Consider the following 27,998-nt stretch of genomic DNA (forward strand, 5'->3'; position numbering starts at 1 on the left):
ATGTGAGTTAACCACATGGGCCCCACTGAAAACCCAGTCAGCACCCATAAAGATTACTTGGGCAAACCCATGTGGGCCACCATGGAAACCGTGGACAAACCCACTTGGTACCCATATTCTAGCCCAGTTCAGACCAATTGGGACCCACGTAAATATTCTTGACAGCACCCTAGTTGGCCACAGATGGGCCTCATGTGAGTTAACCATGTGGGACCCACTGAAAACCCAGTCAGCACCCATTAAAATCTACTTGGGCAAACCCATGTGGGGCCACCATGGAAACCGTGGACAAACCCACTTGGTACCCATATTCTAGCCCAGTTTCAGACCCAATTGGGACCCACGTAAATATTCTTGACAGCACCTAGTGGGCCACAGATGGCCTCATGTGAGTTAACCATGTGGGACCCCTGAAAACCCAGTTAGCACCCATTAAAATCTACTTGGGCAAACCCATGTGGGGCCACCATGGAAACCGTGGACAAACCCACTTGTTACCCATATTCTAGCCCAGTTCAGACCCAATTGGGACCCACGTAAATATTCTTGACAGCACCCTAGTGGGCCACAGATGGGCCTCATGTGAGTTAACCATGTGGGACCCACTGAAAACCCAGTTAGCACCCATTAAAATCTACTTGGGCAAACCCATGTGGGGCCACCATGGAAACCGTGGACAAACCCTTTTGGGACCCATATTGCCTGCCACTTATATCCCATATGGGGCCCACCTAGGTGTGCTGGCTGGGATCCCTCTTCATCAAATAAATGAATATATATATATATATATATTATATATATATATATATATTATATATATATATATATATATATATACTTAAATCTAAATGGTTTTAAGCAAAAACTATTTTTGGAGGCTGATATTATATATATATATATATATATATATATATATATATATATATATATATATATATAATATATATATATATATATATATATATATATATATATATATATATATATTCACACACACACACAAAGAGCAGTAAAGACTGTTTCCAGTTTACCTTGGGAACATATGAATGGATGTTTTTTTCCCCCTATTTTAGGATCATTCTGCTATTGGCTGCTTCATCTTGGAACAAACCAACTTTTATCCTCACCTCTTCCAACAAGCTGAGGAGATAGTAATGAAACACCGCGATGCGGTCTGTAATTAGGTTCTTCATGAGTTCACGAATTAGAAAACATCACCGATTAATCGTCCCTCTGCCCATAACGGAGCGGAAACGCTTCAGTCACCTTCAGCCAGTGACGGTTGGTCCGCTCTCCATCGGGAAAGGAGGGAGGGTCAAACATGGCGTCCGAGGAGGTCCGTTATGTTCTTCATTACTCTCCTTCTCGCGTTTCATAGAGCCTTCCCGTCCCGTTCCACAAACAGAGCAACCCGGAGTCATTGCTAGTCGTTGCTGGAACGTTTCGGTTCAGGTGGTTTATTTTAGCGTGGCGTGTTTGGCTCTGTGGGAATACGAGCGCAGCCTCGGGAATGTTGTCCTTCGCGTCGACGTCTCTAAGACATTAAACTCGTTTTCCTCTGAAAGAGCCGCCGTTTGAAAGCGCCGCCGGGTTTGCTCGTAGTAACGGGGCTCAACTTCAATGTTTATGAGAGAAACGACTTCATATCCCTTTCGTCACTAATGGCAGCGCAGTTTATTTTTAGTTATGACCACAGACTGGCTGCCGCTGAGCGTTTAACACCCATTCAGACTCAGATATCGGAATGCGGCGTTTGGTTCAGTTTGTCATACGGAAAACTCGCCTCGGTATCGTGTCTGCGTGAACTGTGGACGGCCCTGTGGTTAATGAGACCGCAGTCCAATTTTGAGTGCTAAACTTGAGTTCAGCAGTAAAGGGTATCTTGAAGTTTAATGCGCATTATTTGGTCGCCTTGTCTTGCAGGAGAGCTCCAACGGCCCTGTGAAGAAGTCCATGCGCGAGAAGGCCATAGAGAGGCGCAACATCAACAAGGAGCACAACAGCAACTTCAAAGCGGGCTATGTACCCATAGAAGAAGAACGTCTTCATAAGACTGGGCTGAGAGGACGCAAGGGAAACATGGCTGTCTGCATCATCGTGCTGCTCTTCCTGCTCGCCTTAATTAATCTCATTGTAAGGCGCTTCGCCTGCCTGCAGAGCTTGCAAAGAAATATAATCCTTTTGGACGTTTTCTACACCTACAGTCCAAACAAACTTTATTTAGTGTTCCACAGGAAAGATGGACTAAAATTGGTGTCTAATTCTGGAGTGGAAGAGAGATGATGAGTGTTTTCCCACAAGATTTTTACCAGTGCAATCTTAAAAGTGTGGCATGTGTTTGTATTTAGACCCACACTGTGTGTGTCTGCTACAAACTGAACTTTTTTGCTATTTTTTTCTTATAAAATCCACTAAATGTGATCCTATCAGATGGAGAGCATCTGGAGAAGGCAATTTTCAAGTTCAAATTCTCACTGAATTTAAGTTTAAACTTTATCTGGAAGGAAAAAACCCCAAACGCTTTAATCTTTGTTTATAATTGTTATTCTGAATGGTAGACCTCCCCTCCGTTCTTACAAGAGTCTGCTTGTAGCCTCAAGCAGACTCTGTGCTAGGATTCATTACCTTTATCAGTCTTCCCATTAATTATGATCAGTAGTCCCTGTTGAAAAAATGCATTCCCACTTCATGATGCTGCATGAATTGGGCTGATGGGCAGTATTAGTTTTCCATCTTACCAGAGCCCCTTCTTTATGACTTGTTGCAAACTGCAGTAAAACTTCATATGGTTTCTATTCAACAAATGCTGTTCTCTGTCCCACTTCCCAAAAAAAAATACAGTAAAGTTTTGCTAGCACCTTGACAAAATGCAAAATAGTTGAATGGTTGTGCCCCACGTCTGTCTGGACAGGCGAGCTCTGACTCCACTCCTCTGTCACTCAGATCACGCTGGTAATATGGACGGTGATCCGAATCGGCCCGAACGGCTGCGACAGCATGGAGTTCCATGAGAGCGGCCTGCTGCGCTTCAAACAGAAGGCCGACATGGGAATTGTTCATCCTTTGCACAAGAGCACGGTCGGCGGCCGCAAAGACCAGGACCTGGTCATTGTGGGCAACAACAACCCGGTGAGAAAACCGTTAGACCCGTCGAGTTTTCTCCAAAGAAATGACAGCATTTGAAAACCCAGTCAGAGCCTCTTGTCTGTTCTTTTGCTGTGTCGTTCCAACAGGTTGTTTTCCAGCAAGGCAACACAAAGCTGAGCGTGGAAAAGGACAAGACCTCCGTGGTCAGCGACGTCGGCATATCCTTCACAGACCCTCGGACGCAGACGACTTTCTTCAGCACAGACTTTGAAAACCACGAGTTCCACCTGCCCAAAGGAGTCAAAGTCCTCAGTGTTAAAAAGGCATCCACTGAAAGGGTGTGTAGGGAAGAACGGCCTCTGCTCTGACGGCTGTGTGCAAAAAAAACCCAAAACATGATTCATTAATCATATGTGGGTTTTACAACCTGTGCAGGCGATATTGCTCTTATTGCTGTCTGTAAAAGTAAAAATTGATCGAAAACGAAAGAGAGATAGTAGATACTGGCCAAATATCCCCTTGTCTCTTTGCCAAAAAAAAAAAAGTGTGAATTGTTTTGAAGTAATGTGGTTGTTAATTTATGCAGTTTCTTGCAAAAATTGACAGTGCAATTCCAATTGGTGTGGTGCTAAAACAAAAGCACCTCAAGTATGGAGTAAATGAGTGAAAAAGAAGGGGGGGTCTTGGAATTTTCTGCCATGTAATCCTGATGTATTTTCTTTGTGCCTTTCTCATTTCAGTGACATATTTTGCTCTTTATTTTCAGATCACCAGCAGTGCAACATCTGATCTGAACATCAAGGGAGACACTAGGGCCATCATTCGCGGTAATGAGGGAGTGAACATCATGGGCCGCACTGTGGAGTTTAAAATGGGTGGAGACATTGAGCTCAGAGCTGTAAGTACGAAACATAATGACATGCTGTATTTATTATGCTCAGAAACTTTCATACTCTCATTTTTAGCTCTCAGTGATTCATTTCAACTGCTCTGGAAGGATGAGACCTTGATCATTTTATCCAATTTCCTTCTTATGATTAGTGCGGTTTGAGTCACACCTGGACACAGATCACGTCTGCATGTGGCGATTAACAATAGTCATCCCATTGTTGCCAACTTGTTGTTAACATCCTGCTGCTGCCGGCAGCTCAGTATTTTAAAGATTGGTGATCAGCCAGAAAACTGCAGTCGATGCAATCATACCTGCTGCAAAGCAAGAAGAATTCAAAGAACTATTTCAAAGCCTGAAATCAACATTCATGGTCACAACGAGGACACACAAACCTCATACAGTCTTCGTATCTTGAAGAATAGATGCACTGACGATGTTTTCGTCTTTGCAGGAGAACAGCATCGTCCTCAACGGGTCGGTGATGTTCAACGCCACGCGCATTCCCAGCTCCACAGACCTGACATTCAACGACGGCCTGGAGAGGTACAAGCTCTGCATGTGCGAAGATGGGACTCTGTTCCGCGTACTGGTGAAGTTTCCCAACATGGGCTGCCAGATCTCAGACAACCCGTGTGGAAAAGCTCACTAGCGCCGCCGTTCCATCCGCCTGCAGTCGGTCGACTGTGAAATCCGGCAAATCTCTTTCAAAAATGTGCATTTTGGGACTGAGTTCAGTTTGAATTTTGGCAGTTAAGGTGTGTCGTTTCTGAGTGCCAAATTTACATTTTATTACAAATCCATCCAAAGATATTACTGGAGTTCATCAAAAAAAAAAAAAAAAAACACATTGTTTTTATAAGATTCATCAACCTCCATCCTAAATTCAGAAAACTTTTGTAAACAATAAATTGTGCAGTTCACGCCGCATGTTTGTAGCAATCAGAATCTGCTGTATTTATTTTCTGCTTCTCCATCACTTCACATCTGTTCACAGGAGGGTTTGTGTAAAAGTGCTAACACTTCATCGAGACGCGATATAATAAATAACTTAAAAATATGCCGAACTCAGACTGGCGCATAATAGAGAACATCCCTTTCTGCACACGTTGAACTGTTTATTATGCACGTGCCAACGGATTTAAAGGGATAAAATGTTATTTATATTTTACTTAAATTGTGAAGCTTTTCTAATGCTAAATGTAAGGAGTGTACAAGTTGTGCAGTGCCTTGCAAAAGTACTCACACCTATTGACCTTTTCACATTTATACAACATCGATTCCCATCCGATTAACAATTACGCTCTACTTTGCCTCAAGGTGCATGAATAAAATAAAAATAATTTTTAAAAAAACATTGGAATTTGTTGTCGGCCTTGTCATGTGGAAAGTTCATTGGGTGGGAATACTTTTGCCAGGTAAGTGCTGATATCTTTACGAGGCAAGAGTGCTGAAAGTGGACGCCGTTTTAGAGTGGTTTGAAATTTTTGTGCAATACAATATAAAAAGTTTGACTGTTGCCTTGGGTTGTGTGTGGCCTGTTGTGTAACAAATGTTGGAGCGGTTTGCGGACTTGATGCCTTTGGTGAGAAAAGTTTTGTTTTTCATCACTCCAACGTGACGACGTGGATGCGTTTAAATAAAAATAAAATAATTTAAAAAAAAACATCCAACATTTCACTGGCTTCATTTTCATTACAGAAGCTTGTCACTGCGTGAAATCTCTTATCTTTGCTTCGCCATGCCTCGTGTGTTTACATGGTCCTTTAAAATCATAAAAGAAATACCAGTGATCATTACACAGTGCTATCATCTGACAGAATGTGCAACCGGGGCATGGTTCTCTTAGTCATAACTGTTCAGGATGGCTTATCTTGGCATTGCATCGACGGAGGGGAAACGACGGCAGTAAGGCATTAACCAGCCGTGTAAATGAATAAATCACTGTGACATCTTTGGGCTGCGGCTCGTAAAGCCTGAAGGAGCAGCATCCACTTCAGACTTTGGTCAGAACCTGCTGGAGAGTACAGTTGAGGTGTGAGAAGAGTCACAAGGTTTCCTATCAGTCTGGTGACAGCTTTTACCCAGGTGAGTTTCTTCTACTCAAATCAGCTCCTTTTAATTCGCTTCAGTTTTCAGAACTTGCTGTCAAAGTACCCGGCTTGCTTCTTGTCTGAGAGAGTTGACGTTTTTTTTATTTGCAGTTTTAAAGGCCTGGGGTTGCCATGGCGTTACGCCGCTCGTCGTTTTGGGCGGCTGTGCTGCTCCTGGCCTCCGTGGATCTCTGGTGCTCCTCTTCCTCGCCTCCCTGTCCGGAATCCTGCGTTTGCCGAGAAGCTCTGCTGCTGAACTGCTCCTCGGCTGGCCTGTCCTCGGTACCGCAGCCCGTCCAGGACCCGATCGCCGAGCTCGACTTGTCTCATAACCTCCTCAGCTCTGTCACTTTTCACCAACCGCATCCCAACCTCAGGAACCTATGGCTGGGGAACAACAGCATCCCACACTTGTCTCTCTGCATAGAGAGAACCGTCCCGGCTCGACGGCTCGGGCGTCGCTCGGCGGCTGGGAGCAGGTCCAGGTGCCTGACCTGGGCCCCGGCCTTGCAGCTGCTATCAGCTGAGAGGAACCTGCTGGAGCGGCTGCCGAGGGGTGAGTAGGTGTTATGTAATCATACACCCAGCCACATCAAACATTACCAAGGTGGATAAAGGAGAAAAGCCTGCTGTCAGCAACACGCTAAAATTCCTTAAATCTGACCTTTAATCTCATCTGTGGAAGCAAAATCGTGTAATTGGGAATAATTGTTTTAGCGCACTGGCCAGTGGGAGTCACTGGTTTCCATAACAATCCATTCAAAACAGATTTCTTTGAAGATGTAAATAAATAAAGAGTAGCACTTTGCAGTCGCAGACTCTTCAAATCCAGCGTATAGGAGACAAATTATGTTTGAGAGTAGTAGAAAAAAAACGGAAACATTTTAGATTTACTGGGACTTCAACAGGAAGTGAGTGGTTTGGTCAGATGAGACTAAAGTTAATATTTTAGGAAACAAACACTGCAGCTGACAGCACGTTATTTCTATAATGACACAAGTCAAAATGCCAAATCTACACAGAAATGGTGAGTTGATATTAGTCCATTCACACAAATTCCATAAAAGGGATAAAATTACCGTGTTGAAAGCACGGCGTTCAGGGGCCACGATTCTTTTTCTCCATTTAAATCCATAGTAATGTCAATTCTTTTATATTTAATGGCTCAAGAATGAAAAAGAATTCATTTCAATTTCAAAATATGCAATGTTTTAATGATCAAAGTAGAAAGGAGCTACTTACTGTAGGGCTGAAATGGTAATTGGGTTTTTCTTAATAAAAGAAATTATCTCTGTTTATGAAAGAAAAAAAAAAGTTTTAGTCTTAGCAACAGAAGTGAGAAATATAATGGACGGGTATCTAAGTTAGTACTTGAGTGAAAAAAATCGCTGGATGTCTTTTCCTACTTACAATAATTTAAAAATGAAAACAAAACAAAAAAACATGGTCAGTTAAAAAAAACCACTTTGTGCCTCTCCTAATATTTTCTATTTAAGAAGACACAAATTTGTGATTCTTGAACGGTGGTCAAGAGATAAACAACATTTTTTTTCCAAATGGCCCCAGCTGCACTTTGAACACCCCGACCTTGAGAGATTGTGCAAAGAAGACTGAAAGATCCCTCTCTCTGTGTCATCGCACTGCGTCAGCACACTATGCATGTCACCTGAGGGGGGAAAAAAAATCCCAAGAATCCCTCTATACTCTGCAAGATTATAACATAGAAATACTATCCAGGATAAAAGAACTGAGGATTTTTTTTGGCGTACTGTGAGTTAATGTAGATACATTTCCAGGGCTGCTGCACACGGGATTGTGAAATATTGGTTGATGATTATAATATGATTATGAATAATAATAATAAAACAGGTCTCTTCTATTTATTTTAGGCCATAGCACACCCCCTGTTACTTTTCACAATGAGACTCATTTTTATTTGTTAAATATCATTTGAGAGCCAGTATACCCGACTCATTTTGATGCCAGGTATGTTGGCTCTTATCTGGGCTATACTCTCTGTAATGTGGTGCAAATCAAGGTTAAACTGACAAAACTGGACCATGAGCGACAAAATGATCAAAACTTATTTAGTTTCACCAGTAAATCAATGTTTAGGTGTACTAAATATTTTGGATGTTAAAATGGAGATGGATGCAGTGACCCAGTGAAGCCAGTTTGTTTAACCGAGTTCCCAGAAAGAAATGGTTTTTTTTTGTTGTATTTTTAGGAGTGGCAGGAGAAGAACATCCATCTGATAACTCCTACAGTCACACCTTTATTTGTCGTATGGAATGGAATTAGGAAATGTCTGAGTCACTAAACTTGGCTAAATTGATCAGGCTTTGGTTTAAAAAAAAAGTATAAATCTAAAAAAGGAGCTTACACTCCACAATCCAAATGTGTTCATAGTTTGTAGTTGTTCGGATTTGCCCTTCAATTCCACACATACACAAACCCTTTCTAGCTTTTATCTTGAGAACTTTGCACCATGCACAAATGAGTGAACCTCCCAAGATAATAACGCCACTCTTAAGAGTTTATATTGACATTCCACTGGCTTAAACAAGGTGTGTGTGAGCAAATGAAATATTTATGATTTCATTGTTTCACAGGCCTCCCTGTGCTCCCTGTGCTGAACATGTTTTTTTCCTTCCTTGAAAAAGTGTTTCTTTTGCTTTGTACCGTTTGAAGAGCTGCTTTGAGAGGCCTGAGGCCCAGTTTTGGTTAGGTGGAAGAAAAAGGATACATAGTATTCCATTGGAAGTATAAATATGAATGTGTTGCATTCATCTCTCTATCAGTTCTTCTACATCAATGCTTTCAAGAATTCAAATCTCTTGAGGTCTGCCTCTACCAGATTTGCACATGTAGGGACAGTAATCTTGTCTATTTTTCTTTGCTCCAACTCAGTCAGATTGGATGGAGAGCACCAGTTTTCAAGCTTTGGTTGGATTCTAAATTACATTTTCTGGACTTGAATATACATATCCAACACACAGCTCTGGTTGTTTGTCTATGGCCTACTTGAAGGTTAATCTCTGCCCCAGTCTTAAGTCTTTTCAAAGTTAATTTATTGCTTTATTTGTCCAGAGCAACTTCCATATACTTTTCAATGGGTTGGTCTGTATTAAAAACCGAAGTATATAATAGAGACTGGTGTGTGTGTGTGTGTATATATATATATATATATTTTTTTTTTGTTCCGCTTCAAAATTATGCACTACTTTGTGCTGATCTTGCGCATAAAATTCCAACATATGAATGTTTCCAGTTGTAATATGACTAAATGTACAAAATTTTAAAGATTTGACCTTAGAGCAGATCTTTGTTTCTTTTTGGAATCTGCTTCCTGATGATGCTGAATTCTAATCAAATCTCATTTCTTTTCTTCGAGGCCTGGATGCTGTTGAATCCTTACAGGTCCTGGAGCTGTCTTTCAACAGGATCTCAAGTCTTGAACCGGGAGTCCTTGGTGACCTTCATCGGCTGCAGGAGCTTCATTTACAGCATAACCTGATTACACATCTGGATCCACAGATGTTTCAGAATTTAGAGCAACTCAAGGTAAGCCTGGTTTTTGATGCCTATAATTCTCTGTACCAGCCAAAATGTTGACTTCTGTTAATTCAATATTTTTTAGAAAAGTGTTTCAGATTAGGATTTACTGTGCTAACTTTAATATAAGGCTAATTACCTCTACTTAATCCCATTCAATATTGTGTTCCTCTCAAAGGTTCTTGACATGAGGTTCAACATGTTGTCAACCATGCAGCAATTGACATATCTCACTTTGCGCAACATTGGAGCAGATGTTAAGCTGGATGGAAACAGGTGGCACTGTGACTGCAACATGCGTAGTATAAGAAGGCAGATGGCTTATGACAGCACCAGAGGCCTGCAGACCTGGAACATCATATGTTCTGAGCCTTCCACCATCTTGGGCAAAGACCTTCTGCAGCTGGATGAGGAGGAGCTAACATGCTTAAGCTCTGAAAACAACTTAGATCTTCACCGAGATGTGACAGTGTACAGTGGCGCCGAGATCCTGCTCTCCTGCTCAGCACAAGGTAACACATGACATATTCTATAAGCAAGAGTTAGTAACAAAGTCAATGAACTCTTATTGTTTTTATGCTGTTCTTTTAGAGTCAGAGTGGTGGACACGCGATGGTCGAGCATCTGTGAGCCAGCAAGAAGATCGTCTGCTCATCAGTGACTTTTCAGAGGGAGATACAGGATTGTATGTGTGTGTGTCTGAAGAAGACCACGTTCTGTCTGTTTTTAACCTCCAAATCAGTAAAATGAGAGGTCCAAGACAGGAAAGAAGCTTAACCGGGATCCGCAGTAATACAACCCCACAAAGTGGGTCCGTTGGAATCGCAGCTGGGGGCTTTACGCAGTCTGACATGGCTTTGGCAGTGTGTCTATCGATTATCCTCACATTTCTGTTGGCGTTCGTCCTCGGAGTCCTGGCGAGACCATGTATCGATAGGCTGTGGAGAAGGGTCAGCAAAAAGAAAGACTCCCCAGCGACTCATACCGTCACTTCTGCTCAACATTACGACAACAGGGCCTTTTCAAATGCTGAGGAACCAGAAGAGATAGGACCTCATAGGGAGAGAAGAGTCACTTTCAGCCACTTAGAGGTCACAGAGGAAAGCAATGTACAATATTATGATACTGTGGTGAGTGCCGATCAGCAGAGCATTAGAAGCGACGAGGTATTTGAGTATCAAGAAGTCGAGGTTGACTTACATAGGCGACCCAGGGAAAAGCAGAGTGATGACAGTAGCTCAGCTGAATTGGCTGCAGAGCGCCTGCGGAACATGAAATTTGAGCCTATTCCTGACCCAGATGAGCTTGAGGAGAGGAGAAGCCTTTCCTCATCCTCAGATTCTTCTCAAAGTGCATCAGAATCAGAGCAAACGACCAAAAAGCACACCATGCCCAAGTCTCTTCAGCTGGAAGAAGACTCATTTCAGACAAAAGCAGATTTATCAATAGCCACAAAAACAGAAACCCCACAAATATCCACAAAGGGAAAAAGTGAATATCCTGGATCCTCTCTTCTACATACAAATAAAGCGAACACCACAGACTCTGATATTTCTCAGGGTGAACCATTTGAATTCAGTGATGGTGCTCAAAGTTCCTCAGCCAAGAATGGCTATGATACAAAAAGTCCAGGAGATGAACCAGAGTATTCCTCTTCCGCTTCCTCTGATTCAAGTGACAGTGACAGTCAAAGGGAGCCAAAGCGAACTAAAATCAAACAAAAGACAAAAAAGAAGCAGAAGAAAGTAGCACAAAAATCAAAACCTGGAACAAGTTCATCATCTTCTTCCTACAGTGAGGGCAAAGTAAAAATGACATATGCTGATGGCAGAGGCAAAATCAACATTCAGCAGCTTCCCCTTCAAGAGTCCAAAACAAAAATTGATGATTCAGATGAACGTTGGCCTGCTGTAGATCTTCAGCACATTCCTCGTCTTAAAAGGCGTCTAGAGATCAAAGCTCGGTTGCCAAGTTCTGATTCATCTTCTAGTAGCGAGAGTGAGGATGAACCAAGAGGCCATGTGACAAAAAATACACAGGACGGCTTACTGATAGCAAGACCATCCACCAGTAGTGACAGTGATAATGAAACTACTCGCCTAGCAGTGAAGAAACCAGGAAGGTTGGATGTTGCACATTTGTCATTTCAAAAATCTTTTCCAAAAAGTAATGATCCAGCAGATTCAACTTCCTTTTCCAGCAGTGACACAGACGATCAAGAAAAAGATAATATGCTGAAACAGAGAAAAGAGAGTTTGTCAAAGATTCACACTAAAGTCTCTCCAACAGTCCCTCCTACACCAGACACAGATTCAAATTCATCTTCTAGTAGAGACAGCGACCATGACAAGAAAGACTATATAACACAACCGAAACAAAAGGACTTGCCAAAATCAGCATTTACAACTAAAGCACCAAGCCAGTGGCCTTCAATTGAACTTGGGAGAGTAGCAAGAATAAAAAGACGTCTGGATATCAAAGCACCAAAAGCAGATTCAGATTCATCACCGAGCAGTGACAGTGAGGATGAAGCCAGAGATCAACTGATGAAACAAAAGCAAGAGGAATTGCTGATGTCAAGGCTTCCCGGTAAAGTTTCTCCAACAGTGCATCGCAAACCAGAAAATAGATGGCCTGCACCTGAACTTGGGAAAACAACCCAAATCAAGAAAAAATTGGATATTAAAGCATCATTGACAGAGTCAGACTCATCTTCTAGCAGTGACAGTGACATTGAAAGAAAAGATCAAATGACATCAAAAAAGAAAATGGAGTTACATATCTCAAAAGTTCCAACTAAGGAAACTACAGTAACCCAAAAGCCAGCAAACCAGTGGCCTACCCTTGATTTTGGGAGAACAACAAAAATCAAAAAACGTCTGGATATCAAAGCGCCCACTGCAGAGTCCGAGTCATCATCTAGTAGTGACAGTGAGGATGAAACAGGAGGCCATGTGATGAAACAAAAGCAAGAGGAATTGCTAATGTCCAAGATTCCAAGTAAAGTTTATCCAACAGCGCATCCCAAACCAGAAAATCGTTGGTCTGCACCTGATCTTGGCGAAACAACCCAAATCAAGAAACCTGTGAATATCAAAGTATCATCAACAGATTCAGATTCATCTTCTAGTAGTGACAATGATAATGAAACAAAACATCAAATAACACAAAAGGAGCAAAATGAATTATATATTTCAAAACTCCCAACTAATGTAACTACAGTAACCCAAAAACCAGCAAACCAGTGGCCTTCTCTTGATTTTGGGAGAATGACACGAATAAAAAGGCGTCTGGATATCAAAGCACCGAAAGCATATTCAGAGTCATCATCCAGTAGTGACAGTGAGGATGAAACAAGAGGGAAAGTAATGAAACAAAAGCAAGAGGAATTGCTGATGTCCAAGGTTCCAAGTAAAGTTTATCCAACGGTGCATCCCAAACCAGAAAATCGTTGGTCAGCACCTGATCTTAGCAAAACAACCCAAATCAAGAAACCTGTGGATATCAAAGTATCATCAACAGATTCCGATTCATCTTCTAGTAGTGACAGTGACAGTGAAACAAAACATCAAATAACACAAAAGCAGCAAAATGAGTTATACATTTCAAAACTCCCAACTAATGTAACAACAGTAACCCAACAACCAGCAAACCAGTGGCCTTCTCTTGATTTTGGGAGAATGACACGAATAAAAAGGCGTCTGGATATCAAAGCACCAAAAGCATATTCAGAGTCATCATCAAGTAGTGACAGTGAGGATGAAACAAGAGGGCAAGTAATGAAACAAAAGCAAGAGGAATTGCTAATGTCCAAGGTTCCTAGTAAAGTTTATCCAACAGCGCATCCCAAACCAGAAAATCATTGGTCAGCACCTGATCTTGGCAAAACAACCCAAATCAAGAAACCTGTGGATATCAAAGTATCATCAACAGATTCCGATTCATCTTCTAGTAGTGACAGTGACAGTGAAACAAAACATCAAATAACACAAAAGCAGAAAAATGAGTTATACATTTCAAAACTCCCAACTAATATAACAAAAGTAACCCAAAAACCAGCAAACCAGTGGCCTATCATTGATTTTGAGAGAACTACAAAAATCAAAAGACGTCTGGATATCAAAGCACCCACTGCAGAGTCCGAGTCATCATCTAGTGACAGTGAGGATGAAACAAGAGGCCATGTGATGAAACAAAACCAGGAAGAACTGCTAATATCCAAAGTACCAAGTAAAGTTTATCCATCAGTACATCGCAAACCAGAAGATCGTTGGTCATCACCTGATCTTGGCAAAACAACCCAAATCAAGAATCCTATTGATATTGAAGCATCATCAACAGATTCAGATTCATCTTCTAGTGGTGACAGTGAAACAAAACATCAAATAACACAAAACCAGCAAAAGGAGTTATACATTTCAAAACTCCCAACTAATGTAACAACAGTAACCCAACAACCAGCAAACCAGTGGCCTACCCTTGATTTTGAGAGAACTACAAAAATCAAACGACGTCTGGATATCAAAGCACCCACTGCAGAGTCGGAGTCATCCTCTAGTGACAGTGAGGATGAAACAAGAGGCCATGTGATGAAACAAAACCAGGAAGAACTGCTAATATCCAAAGTACCAAGTAAAGTTTATCCATCAGTACATCGCAAACCAGAAGATCGTTGGTCAGCACCTGATCTTGGCAAAACAACCCAAATCAAGAAACCTATTGATATTGAAGCATCATCAACAGATTCAGATTCATCTTCCAGTAGTGACAGTGACAATGAAAGAAAAGATCAAATCACACAAAAGGACCAAGATGAGTTATACATTTCAAAACTTCCAACTAATGTAACTATGGTAACCCAAAAACCAGCAAACCAGTGGCCTACCCTTGATTTTGGGAGAACAACAAAAATCAAAAAACGTCTGGATATCAAAGCGCCCACTGCAGAGTCCGAGTCATCATCTAGTAGTGACGGTGAGGATGAAACAGGAGGCCATGTGATGAAACAAAAGCAAGAGGAATTGCTTATGTCCAAGGTTCCAAGTAAAGTTTATCCAACGGTCCATCCCAAACCAGAAAATCGTTGGTCTGCACCTGATCTTGGCAAAACAACCCAAATCAAGAAACCTGTGGATATCAAAGTATCATCAACAGATTCAGATTCATCTTCTAGTGGTGACAGTGACAATGAAAGAAAAGATCAAATCACACAAAAGAAGCAAATGGAGGTACATATCTCAAAACCTCTAAGTAATGTAACTACAGCAACTCAAAAGCCAGCAAACCAGTGGCCTTCCCTTGATTTTGGGAGAATATCACGACTTAAAAAACGCCTGGATATCAAAGCACCTACAGTGGATAAAGATTCATCATCTAGTAGTGATAGTCAGGATGAAACAAGAGGGCACGTAATGAAACAAAAGCAAGAGGAATTGGTGATGTCCAAGATTCCAAGTCAAGTTTATCCGACAGCGCATCCCAAACCAGAAAATCGTTGGTCTGCACCTGATCTTGGCAAAACAACCCAAATCAAGAAACCTGTGGATATCAAAGTATCATCAACAGATTCAGATTCATCTTCTAGTGGTGACAGTGACGATGAAACAAAACATCAAATAACACAAAAGCAGCAAGAGGAGTTCTACATTTCAAAACTCCCACCTAATGTAACTACAGTAACCCAAAAACCAGCAAACCAGTGGCCTTCTCTTGATTTTGGGAGAATGACACGAATAAAAAGGCGTCTGGATATCAAAGCACCCACCACAAATTCAGATTCATCTTCCAGTAGCGACAGTGAAGATGAAACAGGAGTGAAAAAACAAGAGCAGTTGCTGATTTCACAGCTTCCAGGTAAAGTTCCTCCACCAGTTCATCCAAAACCAGATAATCGTTGGTCTGTACCTGATCTTGGAAAAACAAAAGAATTCAAAAATCCTCCAGATACTAGGGCACAATCAGCAAACTTTGATTCATCTTCTAGTAGTGGCAGTGATAGTAAAAGAGACAAAATTACAAAACTGAAACCAGAGGATTTGCTGATATCAAAGCAGTCAGTACAAACAAGCCAAAAAGCAAGTCAAAAGCAAGGAAACCAATGGCCTTCCCTTGATCTTTGGAGAATTAGACAATTTAAAAGGCGTCTTGATATCAAAGCACCAGCAGCAGATTCAAATTCATCTTCTAGCAGTGACAACGATGATAAAACAAGTGGGCATGTGGTACAACAAAAACAAGAGGAACTTCAGATGACAACGTCTTCTTCTAAGATGCCAGCAAAGGTAAAATTTGAAAACCGTTGGCCTTCATCTGTTTTTGGCAAACCAGACATCAAGAGTCCTCTCAATATTAAGGTACCATCTCCAAGTTCTCACTCATCTTCTAGCAGTGAGGATGAGACAAGAGGCCACATAAAAACACAAAAGCAAGAAGAATCACTTATCTTAAAGAATCCAGCTGACATAACTCAATCATTAAGCTCTAACTCAGAAAATCAGTGGCCTTCCCTTAGTCTTAGCCAAATACCAAGTATTCAAAGACGTCTAGATATCAAAGCTGCTATACCTCGTGAATCTGCATCACAATCATCTAGTAGTGGAAGTGAGGATGAGAACAGAGACCAGAAAGCTAAAATCAGAAAAGACCAATCCTTTACATTAACACCCACAAACAAGTTCATAAGATTACATGTAGCTCCTGGGATAAACATTCCTTACAATCCAAAGACAGCCCACAACATCAAATTGGAAAAGTATACTGATATTTTAGGTAACCTGGAGGACATGCCAACAAATGACACCAGTAGAACAACACTTGAGGTAGACCCAGAGCTTCAGTCAAGATGGGCCACTATGAATCTTGGCGTCTCCCGCTTCCGAAAGCGTCTCGAAATCTCATCCCATGCAACAGAATCCGATCTGAACTCCCCACCAGACTCTCCTTTCTCCTCCGGCAGTGAAAGCGGTTCTGGGAGAAGACAAAGACTAAGGAGAAGAATTGTTGGGATCCAAGAAACACACAAAAGTTCGTCTCCAGGGCTGGAAACTTTTCAACTAAATGTGTCTCCAACTCCAAAGACTCCAGAAGACAAGTTCACTTTCTCAGATGTAGTTAAGCAGAGAATAAATAAAAATCACAGTGATAAAGATTCAACTAGTCCATCAAAGCAGAGCTCTAATTCTTCTTCTAGCAGTGACAGTGAGGATGAGACAAAAGTCCTCTCTGTTACTGACCTGAGTCGTGGTATTCCACGCATCAAGAGGCGTTTAGATATCAAGGCACCGTCTCCAGAGCCAAGTAATACCCCACCTTTTGACATTCAGAATGAAGACTTGACAGAGCACAATGCAGTGCAAAGCGCACAAACAACTATCGTTGGACCAGCAGATGAATCACTTATCACTTATAAGCAATCTATTTTCAATTCCTCATCACTACCAAGCAGTTCTTTCACACCGAATGGCAGTCGTCAACTAAATGTTATATCTAATCTTTCAAAAGACGTGTCAAATGACAAGGACATGTCTCTTGCCTCAAAGGCCACTGAAAGTACAAGCTTTGATGACATTATAAAGAGGAGACTGAGACTATCCAGATCCAAGACCGATGGTGAACTGATGGAGAAAATAAAATGGACTCGTGTTGGTCATCATTTGCCTGACCTTTCCAGCTCCAAATCAGAAGGTGTGGATGTAACTTCCAAATCTCTGCCGCCAGCTTCATTCACTGAGCCAACTTCTCCCTCAAACGATTCTGCCAGTAGTACAACTGCCTTTAGCATATTGCAGCTCAGCAAGAAGTCAGATGCAACACAGACACACAAATATTCATCACTTGGTCCTGAAGTCGCTCCCTCTCCTTCCGGTGAGGAAACCCTCCGTGTCCTTGGACACTCATCCCAAAGGACACCCGAGATGCAGAGGACTGCATTAGAGGGCAAGAGTGAGAGAAAAGGCCTGAGTGCCCTAAAAGCCATGTCACAAGAGAGGAGAAACTGGGAGTGGGATAAAGATACACATCTTGTATTTGATACACAAGATGGCAGCATCTCCAATCACAGCCAGTCTGGAAAAGACAAAGTCTTGTCTCAACAGTCTCAAATTCATTCTCCTTCTGCGAGTGAGTCGAAGAAAGACATGGATTTGTTGCTGTTGTACGGTGTTCCCCGCTACAAGAGACATGGCATTGGGGACTCATTGACAGAGGCTTCACTTCCTGATCTAGCTCCACCTCAGCAAGATGACTGAAAAGGGTAAAAGTGGGAATCTCCTTAATACAGAAAAGATCCTGCTGGTTGAAAAAGTAAAACGTATGAGCAGGTATGGAATCATCTGGCAGCCAATTGGGAGTTTTGTTTTTTAACGTACATTATTTTGAAGTGTTAATTTTTACAACCGTATAAGCTTTGAAATTACATGTCAATATTTGTGACTAGTAATTTTAGGAGCATCCTCAATTATGTTTAATTTTGGTTGTCACTTTTAAAAAAATCAGCACCTTCAAATCAAGTTCACTATGTGATCATTTAGAGTCCTACCTACATTAAAACCATTTCCTAAAGCTGAAATAGAGCCTGAGTATTTGTAAAAAGATGGACTGCAATAATGTCAGTTTTATTTATTTTTCCCCAAACATGCTATAAGGTCAGAGAATCAAGGCATCAGCCAGTAAGTTAATAAACCTTTTTATTTATGTATATAGACATTGGTTATAGTGAAAACAAACATATAGACACTCATTGTTTACATACATATTTACAGTTGGGACAAGGCTGTTCATCCTCCTGCATTTTCAGTGGAGAATACTAAAAGATTTATCTCTACACAGCATTTGGTAAGCAGTGAAACAGTTAAATTCAGTTTTTGCTAATGGTGGAGCTCCCCCACGGAATCGGATGTGTGTGATCTAACAACTGATTTTTATGTGCATCGTGACAACTGCAGGAAAAAAAAAAAGTATATATATTAAAAATATATATTGCATGAACTTCAAAATAAAATAAGAGTCTTCACACCGGTTGCAGCCGTCTTACTAGTCTCTACATAATGATGCATGGGATGGGGTAAATGCAGGAGGGAACTCCTGAGCCACCATGAGGTTACAGGTGTGTTCCAGGTCGTAATGGACACAATTGTGTGTATTTAATTTTTTTTTCATAGGAAAAATAAACTAACATGACTGTGTTTGTCAAATTAAACACAAAACACATGCACAAATAACTGTACAAAACAAAACATGTCTGAAAAATGTTTTCAAAAAATCTCATCCATTCACAAAAGGCTCTGTCGGAGCATGCATGCAAATAGTAAATCTTCTGACGGTGCAGCATCACATCACAGTCAAAGACAAAAAAGATTTTATACATGTGTTACAAGAACATTACACTAGGCGAACAGAACAGCATAGCATCATCACACACTTTCAAACGGTCAGTGTCCACATTGTTTTTTTTTTTTCGTGTACGCCCTACGGGTGGTACAAAGAAACGCTTTGAGCAGACCTACCTCGCTAGCCTAAAGGACGCCGCGTCCTCGGAGGGTCTCGGGTGTTCCACTGCCGCTGTAGTAACACTGTCAGCGTTGGGAGGAATGCTACTCGATAAAAAGGAGACCGGAAACTATCCGTGGACAGAGGAAGACGAACAAATGCCAAATACCAAGACAAAAAAAATGGACACCATCTGGCACTATGTAACACAGCCTAAACAGTCTGAAATCGTCCTGAAAGGTTACCTGACTACTTGTGTGTCACTGCCTGCATGTCCTGAATCAAAGTACAGTGTCTTCCAAAAAGTGTTAAGCACCCCTGATCCCCCCCCCACCACATTTTTTCAAGTTGCGAACACAAACATTGGTGCATTTTGATGGGGATGTTTTTTACATGACAAACCAACACAAAGCAGTGCACAATATTGAAGTGGAAGTAAAATGAAGTTTTGTTTTGGGGGGGTTTTAAATCCTAATTTGAGAGGTGTGGGTGGATCAGGTCCTATTTACTCTGGAAAAAACAGAAATCTTTATAAAGACTAAGGAACATAGCAGACAGGCCCCAGAGAAAGTCGTGAAGATGTTTAACCACTATGAAAACAAAGTGGTGTATGTGCACCACTATTGCATATTAAACTACACTGGAAGCACTTTGCTGTTCTCTAGTGGTCACCATAGCTCATTTACTAAATACCTACATTTATACATCTGGCACATGATGTATTCAAATTAATCTATTCAAATTTAAAATTGCTTGGAAAAAAAAAAAAAACTTCAAGTTGGGTATGAATGGCCAAAGGAAGTGCATTAAAGAAGTAATCAGAAGTGGCATTTACCATAAGATACAGTAAACTCTGGTCAGATGAGACCAAAATTGAACTTTCTAGCCAAGAGGAAAAAACCCTGTTACGGAAAACTGCATATTGCCCACTTCATCATGCCCACTGTCATTTGTGGTGGTGGCAGGATCATGCTGTGGTAATGATTTTTCAGAAATAGACTTCATAGGCAAACTACTAAATTAGCAAAACATAGCAAAAAAAACAAAAAAAAAAACTTGACATTGGACATTGAAATTAACAGAACTAGCAGACTTAAATAACCAAAACAGACCAAAATAAATTACACCTATAATTGCTGTGAAAAGTAGTTGTAAGCCGGACTAATTCAGGGGGGTTGAATACAAATGCATGGGTCTAATTTTCATTTTTTGTATGCATTCTTTTCCTTCCGCTTGACAACGAAGCACTACTTTGTGTTGGTCCATTACATCGAATCTCAACAAAATGTGTAGAAGTTTGCAACAAACTTTAGGGAGGAAAAAAAAAAAGTAAGAGGTGTGAATACTTTTGAAAGGCACCGTAGAGTCACATGTAGAAATGTTAGGGTTTGTTGGTATCTGTGCGGGACACACAATGCGACTTTCCATGTTTGAGGCACAGTAATACTCTTATCTACGCAGCGTAGAGACATAAACCATCGGTAGACCAATGAATGCAGAGCAGAGCACTGGTGGCTCACAGTTGCACTGTAGTAAGAGTTAGTAAGCAGCAATGCAGATTCGTTTGGTGTTATGAGGTCTGAAGTCTTTGCATGGGGCTAGCAGAACGTTATCAGCAAAACAGGAGGAGGGACAGAGGAGGAAAGAAAAAAATGGAGGGGAAGAACAAACTGGCTTTTTCTGATAGTAAACAGTGCAGGCATGAGAAACCTGCAGTCAACCCTTTGACACAGTGTGCTTTTAGGAGAACTACTATACTAAACAAACCCACAGACAGTAAGTAGTTAGTGCCACCTTTCCCAAGGAGCTCTGATCGAAGTTCATTGCACGGGTATTTTAATGTGTGTGTGTGTGCCTAGGGGTTTCCGAGTGATCCTGGTTCAGACTCGAACGCAACGCCTGAATGGGCGCCCCCCCCTCTTCCCTGCGCTGACCATTTTGTTTCCACTGTCAGCGTCTGACAGATACCATGTTACCCCAACACAGACAACAATATGAGACGTCACGGTGACAGACAGCAACGCCGCTCGGTGGGGTTCGGGAACAAGGGGTCCACCCACAATGCAACTTCCATAGGGAGCATAACTCTACAAGGACAGCGCTCCTCCAAACGGGGAGTTGGAGGGCAGCAAAACCCCCCACCAACCCACCCACAGCCCGAACCCCGTCTTTTAACCAGGAGGCACCAACTGTCACTGCCTTACCGATTTTGTTGGGTTTTGCTTATTGGTTGTTTATGCTCAAGAGTAGTTGTGGTCACAGTTAAATTTTTTTTTTTCTTCCATTCACCCTCTGATCCCTCATCTGCAGCTATGACATCTGTCTTTCCTTGTACCATTCCACAAATTCATCCAGCAAAACAGGCCCTGACAAAGAGAAGAGACACAGTCAGTATTACCGTAACAAATCAGCAGGATACCAGAGATGCACAGATCCAATATTAATATCTGTATCAGATCCAATATTGGGGGAAAAAAGTTTTTTGATTGGGTATCAGACAGATCTATTCAGTCTAATTCTATGATTTTGCTCTGAGTGATATCATGCTTTGTTTTTTGACATTATGTTCAGAATGCTTAATTCTCAGAACATTTTGAAAGACGGTGAGTAGCAGTTTATTTTCTTTTTTTATTGAACACTGGTAGTCAACCGATTGTTTTTAGTAATTTTACATTGTTTGTTAATTAAAGTTGTGTTGTTTTTACATGTTTGACCCAAGATTATGGCGCTATTGCCATATTTAAGCGCGCTATACTGGTGCAGAGTTATCAAATAATTCAGTACATTTATGACTGTTTTAAAAAAATTTATACACTTTAGGCTGTTTTCTGAATCAGATCGGTTTTGCTGATACTAAACCTCATATCGGTATCGGTATCAAGAGAAAAAAAAATGGATCGGCACATCTCTATGTGATCCATTTCCATTCAATCAGTTTTGGACTTACAGGCACCGTCTTCATCATAGTTACTAAGGTCCAGGTTGATTGTCCTGCTGAACTCTAAAACATTGCACCACTGGTCTTTGTTGATGACTTTGTACTTGGATTGCTAAGGAACAAAAGAAAAACAGTGATTCTCAGTTCTGTGTGGCTACATATGCATTATTGATATGCTCACCTCTAAAAACTGATTAAACACGGGAAACAGGGGCCATGTTTTCCCCAGGAGAAGCCCCAGCATGCACTTTGCTGTGTTCAAGTCCAGACTCCTCTGATCTTTTTCCTGTTCAATGAAAAAGAACACCAAAAAATACTCATGTTAAAATTCAGGCAAAAATGACATGAAACCTTTTCATTTTTTCCCTTTTCTTGTTCTTCCTTAGAATTTTCTGCGACACACCAAAACAAAGCTGCACAGTCTAACACTGAGCTGGTTCTCAGTTCAGTATTAAGACTTTCCTGTTGAACTGACTCTGCCTGGTCACACTTTTTTTTTCTCCAAAATATTCAAAACAAAATGCAGCTTGGAAAACCAAAACACTTTGCCACAGTGCTACCTGACACGCTATTGGCTGGGGTTTGAATCCACGAGTCAATAAACTGGCCGTTTATTGAGTAAATCACACTGTGATATAATCCATTTACTAAATAAGAAACCTCTCAAAACAAATGGCAGCGTTGTGCAACCATTTCTCACGTGGAGCTAAAACCTCTCCCTCTTTCTCGACTTACCCGAGCAAAATCAAAGGCGTATCTGTAGATGAGCTTAAAACTGGTGCTGTCGCTCAGGACAGATCTCAGGTAGTCGAGGGAATTCCTCAGTCTCTCAGTGGAATCGCACCTTAAAACACAGTAGAAGTACCTCAGAGAGGTTCAATACTTAAAAGCAGCTCTACTGAATTTAACAGCATTTGAATAGAAAGAGATGAAAACACTGTGGCTGGCTTACTGCAGTGAGCCCATGCCTCTTAGCCACTCCTGAAGAGTGAAGTACCCCATACTCTGAGCATCCAGCTTCCAAGCCAGAACCAGCATCACCACCTGGGAATAAAATGTAAAATTACAGTCGCATAAATAGTTAAACAGGAGCGATTCCTGTGGCAGGCTGTTACTGGGCCTCGATGACCGGCTCAACAGAAACTCACAGTGCAGGCTGGGAGTTTCAAGGGGATAATCTGGGAGAACCAGAGATAACGCCGAGAAGAGCAAAGTGGTTCAACAGAAGCGTAAAGCTTAAGACTTAACCAAGCAACAATGGAAAAAAAAAAATTAAAATCTGCTTACATTCTCTGGCTCTACTCCAATGTCCTCGCAGAACTTCTCTATGCCCTCTGGACCCACGACGTCGTCACAACCTGGTTTAGATAAATGAGCGGAGTCAGCTCAGTTTCTAGAGCTGTGAACGCACAGCAGTGATGGACGGATGAAGGCAACTCAATCCAACGCATGTGGAAGGTACTTGCCTGCATACTCATAGAACCACTCCAAACATCTTTTACTGGAAAACGTCTCCTCTTCCCGGATCTGCGACGTCTCGTGTTTTCTGAAAATGCTGCAATTGAGGAGACAGTCAGCAGATTCATACAACACAGTACAGCATGTGAACGTGATCCTGTGGTTTGAGATATTCTTTATGAAATCCCTACTGGTAAAACTGTAGAAATGGCCATCTTTATGCCCATTTCTACTTTATAAATCAGAAAAATCAGGTTCTTAGCAACATCATCTCCCATATTTTGTAACAATGCAGAGAAAAAACTTCCAACACATTTCATTTGGAATTTGTGTGATAGACCAAATGAGCAATTACAGGGTTTCTGTAGGTTTCAGCCATTCAAATTTAAGATGTTTTATGACCTTGCGGAGGCCATGCTAGAATATCCTAGTATGCGAGCTAATCTACAACTATGCCCTTCATAGCTTAGTAGTAAGCTATCTAAGAAGCCTACACACAGCCATAGTGTGTGTAGACTCTCTTAGAGTGAAAGGTTAACTAGCAAGGGTATATTAGCAGCTAGTCACTGGTAGCCTTAACCACTTTGAGCCACTGAACCTAATGAAAAAGTCCATCCTGTCTACCTTCCAGCAGATGTGGATCAGCAAGCAGGAGAATGATGAGTCTGGCCCCAGCATCATCCACAGAAAGTGCTTCTAAAAAGACTTTCGGTTCTAAGCCCTCCACTTTCCCACAAAACACTGCTCCAGCCCAAACAGGTTCTGCATACCGGCACCAACACACTGTGCCATTCTGTCATCGCTCTGGCTATGATACTATGGTCCTTGATGGGGTGACGCTACAGGAAGTAAAGAGCATCCCTGGCGGTGTGAATGTGTGAAACATGTCAGTTGTGTACGTCATTCCAGATGTCTTTGTTCATAAACTTATTTGCCTCTATGACGGTTTATTCTGTTGGGCTTAATGTGTAAATTATGTAATCTGAACATAACTTACAACATTGTAAATTATGCATGCTGTGGTGGCGCATGAGTTAAGCACAACCCACATAAGGAGGCCTTACTCCTCAACGCGGCTGTCGAAAGGTTCAATTCCCGGCCTGGTGACCTTCACCGTATGCCTTCCTGACTCTCTCATTACCCACTTTCCAGTCAATTCACTGTAAAATAAAGGTCATTAGAGCCAATAAAGCCTTTTAAAAAATTCTTAATGTGTCATAAGCATTTCCCTGACAGAAAAGTCCCAGGAAAAAATGAAAAACGCATAAAAACTAAAATATACGGGATAAAATAGTCCTGCCGCAACAAAATTTAAGGATTGTTTTTACTATACTTAAGGCATTTGAATTTATTTAAATGACTGTATAACATTCACCTTAGATTCATAAATCTAAGACTTTTTAAGGGTGCATGGACACTTTGAATTAAGAGTGAATGTAATCAAAGAATAGCCATAGTAACTGCAGTCGCTGAAGGGATTGATAGCACCAGCTGAAACAGTCTGGACTCAGTTATTAGTGATCTACAAGTCTCAATGAAAGACTTGTGATCATGTTAAAAGAAAGCCATAGCAAGTGTTGTTCCCAGTTCGTCACATGCTAAGCAGCGGAGACAGCAAACGTGACAGAACGCCGTCAGGACAGAGGAGGCCACATTTTCGGCCTACAAACAAAACAGTTTGTGTGGAATACAGCGGCATGATCGCCAGGAAAATATTTAATTGATTGCCATAATCATGTCAATTCTAATTAACTAGAATTTTTGAGGCCTTCCTTTCCCCGTTGCACATTACTTTCCATTTGTTGGAGCATCTCAGCCAAAGGGGCAGAACCCCAACTAGATCTTGAACAAAGGAATCTCCCACCTGTCTTGGCGACTTTTCTTAGCTGACAGGTCGTCTCCGGCAGAAGGTCTCCTCTTTTTTCTCGGCGGCATGGCTCTGGAGCAGCAAGCTGGGAAGGAAACAGAATTATTATCAGCAATGCTGCAGTCATAGGACAAACTCGACCACTGGCTGCCCTAATAACGCCTCGTAAAGACGCGTAAAAAGCCTTAAAACCAAATGTGTGCTTTACCGTCAGCAGCCCCTAACCCTAATTGGAAAACACTGAACCGGTGGAGAAAAAAAAATCCCTCATTGGGACAGCACTGTTGCAACAAAAATCACTGATGTGTCTTCTTATTGGTGCTCCCAAGAAAAAGCTCATTACTATCCTACCATCACAAACGTAAACTTCAATTAGAAATGAGTGCTGGAGCTTTCCTTACTAATACACCAAACTACATCTAGACTCTGGAGCTTGCAAGATGTTATGGAACAAGCTACTATTATTTAGCTAAAGCCATGCAACAGCTTAGATGCGACACCTTCGTGTGGACATGAAAGTGTTTGCATATTTTTGCGCAGGACTTCTTAATCTGCGGCGAACCCTCCGAGGTGGGTGTATGCGATAAAGCGCTCTTCCAAAACCTCCAGCCTTATCAGAGCGGATGACAGCCTGAATCTTCCGAGAGGAAATGCGTTGGGCTCTGAAGGGAAACTGAAAATAGGTCACTGTGTTTCAGATTATGCCGTGTGGGTTTTTACCTGACGGGTGGCTGTCCTGTCCAACGTCCTCGGTCAGATTCTGACAAAAAGACAAAAGATCTCCATGACACGTGGGGATTCAAATAATAACAATAATACAAAAAAAGATGACAGCAGATATTTACCAGCCGGTGTAAGGTGTGATGGATCTTGTGGATACTGGCCAGTGTAGTCAGATGGGAATTCAGCTGAAAATCTAGGTCCACAAGAGAACAGACGTCAAACATATGGATATCCCTCTGCGGCTTAGACGTCCGTAACCGTGCAGGGGTGTAAAGTTGAGTGACATCATCGCAGGCCAAACTAACTCCATCACCGTGATTTTTGGGCCTTTTTTTTTTTTGCTCAGTAACCAACAGATCACGCGGACTGGTCTCCGAATCAAGTCCTAGAAAACTGCAGAGGCTCTCTCTCCCTCAACTCGGAACGCATTCGGCCATTTCAGCGACCCTGTCACAAAAACATAAGCGCAGACGAGTTCTGGTTGAAAGCCGGTCATCAAGCGGGGACTTACCTGTGGAGGCCAAACTTTGGACAGACGAGCCAACGCGCAGGGACGAACGGAAAGCACGAGCCGCATACCTAAAATAGCAGTCCAGACAAGCAACTTGCCCAGAGTTTACAAAGTATCCAGAGAGCCTCGGCCGTGTGGGTGTTGTAGTTCTTCTTCCTGGAGGAGGCCATTAAGGGTTGCGGCGCCGCTCGGGATGCGGAACTACAACTCCCAGGCCTTTCCCGAAACAACTACTACTTCTTCTTCTTCTCAGAGCCCGTCTACCCCCCAACATTTTTCTCCCCAGACTCTGAATACGCTTTACAATAATTAACATAAAAATAATTTTAAAAAATGTATCGCTACACGTCGAGAGGCAGGAGAGCACTGCGCAGACGTTTTGCGGCAGCTGATGCGGGTGACGCAAGGAGCGAACAGCGGCGCCGCAGCAGGCAAAAGCAAAGATGTTTTAGGCAACTGCGTCACAATTTTCATTCTCCCCAACAGTCCGCAGCTGGACAGAAAATCGGCCAATTAACGCCGACATCACGGTCGGAGTCAAGTCGGAGCCGAAACGAGCCCGGCTGGGGGGGAAACCGGGCGCCACGAATAACGACTGCGAAAAACAACACCGCAACTCACCGATAAGCATCGAAAACAATCTGAACTCCAGACAACGTCGGCGGGATTTGACCGAGCGCTGAACGCTCGCCACGAAAAAACCCGACCGCGGACGACCGTAGCGCGTCTCCCCGAGCCTCCTGCGGAGTTACAGGAGGCGTCCGTCCTTTGTTGTCGCCCCAGACAGCGCTGCCAAATACAAAGAGAGCAGCAAATAACACGGGATTCATCAAACCTCACGGAGCCACGGGACACAAGCGGATGTGGGAGCCCCGCGCGTCCGCTTCCTTCTCTCTGACACGCGCCTACCGAGCCGACAAACGCCGCGAATTATCACCGAAAAGCCTCTGAATCGTTTCTACTTACTTGCCGCATCAGAGTGCATTTTTATGAAACATACAACTGTCTGTGGGAAGTCCGTAGACCGGCCAATAGGCGGGCCTTGCCAGCGTAAGTGACGCCCGCACACAGTGGGTCCGTTCTCTTACAGTCGGCCGGCGCATGACCTGGACAAACCGGTGTGAGAGGAGATACCCTTTTGAATAAAGCCAACACTGGGTTTTGAGCTTTCTCAAAAGTTGGAACTCGGATCCGATAATGCCACCACTCACCCTAGTAGAGCATGGCTCCAGCTGCAAGTCGGAAATGATGGAACAAGCACAATCAATATTTATTATTGATCACATTCGTGCAGCATGTTCACATGAGGTACGAACCTCCAGAACTGCAAATAAATGATTGGCATCTGAAAGTTTGTTTGTGTTTCAAATGCAATCCATGTTGGATATTGA

The 27,998-nt window shown here is 42.1% G+C and overlaps 3 protein-coding genes across 6 annotated transcripts; 2 read left to right on the top strand and 1 right to left on the bottom strand.

Moving 5' to 3' along the window:
* The first annotated feature begins 1,211 nt into the window (after nt 1–1,211).
* Nucleotides 1,212–5,644, top strand: sgcb (sarcoglycan, beta (dystrophin-associated glycoprotein)). Its single transcript, XM_055046326.1, has 6 exons — nt 1,212–1,336; nt 1,924–2,133; nt 2,944–3,129; nt 3,234–3,425; nt 3,854–3,985; nt 4,431–5,644. The coding sequence occupies exons 1-6, from the start codon at nt 1,322–1,324 to the stop codon at nt 4,626–4,628; spliced, it is 933 nt and encodes a 310-aa protein (XP_054902301.1). The 5' UTR covers nt 1,212–1,321; the 3' UTR covers nt 4,629–5,644.
* Nucleotides 5,645–5,704: 60 nt separating this feature from the next.
* Nucleotides 5,705–18,631, top strand: LOC129370361 (uncharacterized). The gene is made up of 5 exons (XM_055046317.1): nt 5,705–6,064; nt 6,181–6,625; nt 9,464–9,633; nt 9,803–10,136; nt 10,216–18,631. The coding sequence occupies exons 2-5, from the start codon at nt 6,202–6,204 to the stop codon at nt 17,868–17,870; spliced, it is 8,583 nt and encodes a 2,860-aa protein (XP_054902292.1). The 5' UTR covers nt 5,705–6,064; nt 6,181–6,201; the 3' UTR covers nt 17,871–18,631.
* Nucleotides 18,291–27,860, bottom strand: dcun1d4 (DCN1, defective in cullin neddylation 1, domain containing 4 (S. cerevisiae)). 4 transcript variants are annotated; one of them, XM_055046344.1, is made up of 11 exons: nt 27,574–27,860; nt 26,219–26,289; nt 26,094–26,133; nt 25,371–25,458; nt 23,515–23,603; nt 23,336–23,406; nt 23,001–23,092; nt 22,784–22,892; nt 22,230–22,334; nt 22,058–22,160; nt 18,291–21,476 (listed from the first exon to the last, which is right to left on the bottom strand). In XM_055046344.1, exons 1-11 carry the CDS (start codon nt 27,590–27,592, stop codon nt 21,421–21,423), a joined length of 843 nt encoding a protein of 280 aa, XP_054902319.1. In that variant the 5' UTR covers nt 27,593–27,860; the 3' UTR covers nt 18,291–21,420. The 4 variants fall into 4 exon arrangements, with proteins under 4 accessions (XP_054902319.1, XP_054902325.1, XP_054902334.1 ...); XM_055046350.1 differs by lacking the exon at nt 27,574–27,860 and adding an exon at nt 27,229–27,565; XM_055046359.1 differs by lacking the exon at nt 27,574–27,860 and adding an exon at nt 26,608–26,760.
* Between the last annotated feature and the right edge of the window lie 138 nt (nt 27,861–27,998).

The sequence above is a fragment of the Poeciliopsis prolifica genome, unplaced genomic scaffold (genome assembly GCF_027474105.1).
Source record: "Poeciliopsis prolifica strain line A6 unplaced genomic scaffold, Auburn_PproV2 SCAFFOLD002, whole genome shotgun sequence".
Classification (NCBI taxonomy): Eukaryota; Metazoa; Chordata; class Actinopteri; order Cyprinodontiformes; family Poeciliidae; genus Poeciliopsis; species Poeciliopsis prolifica.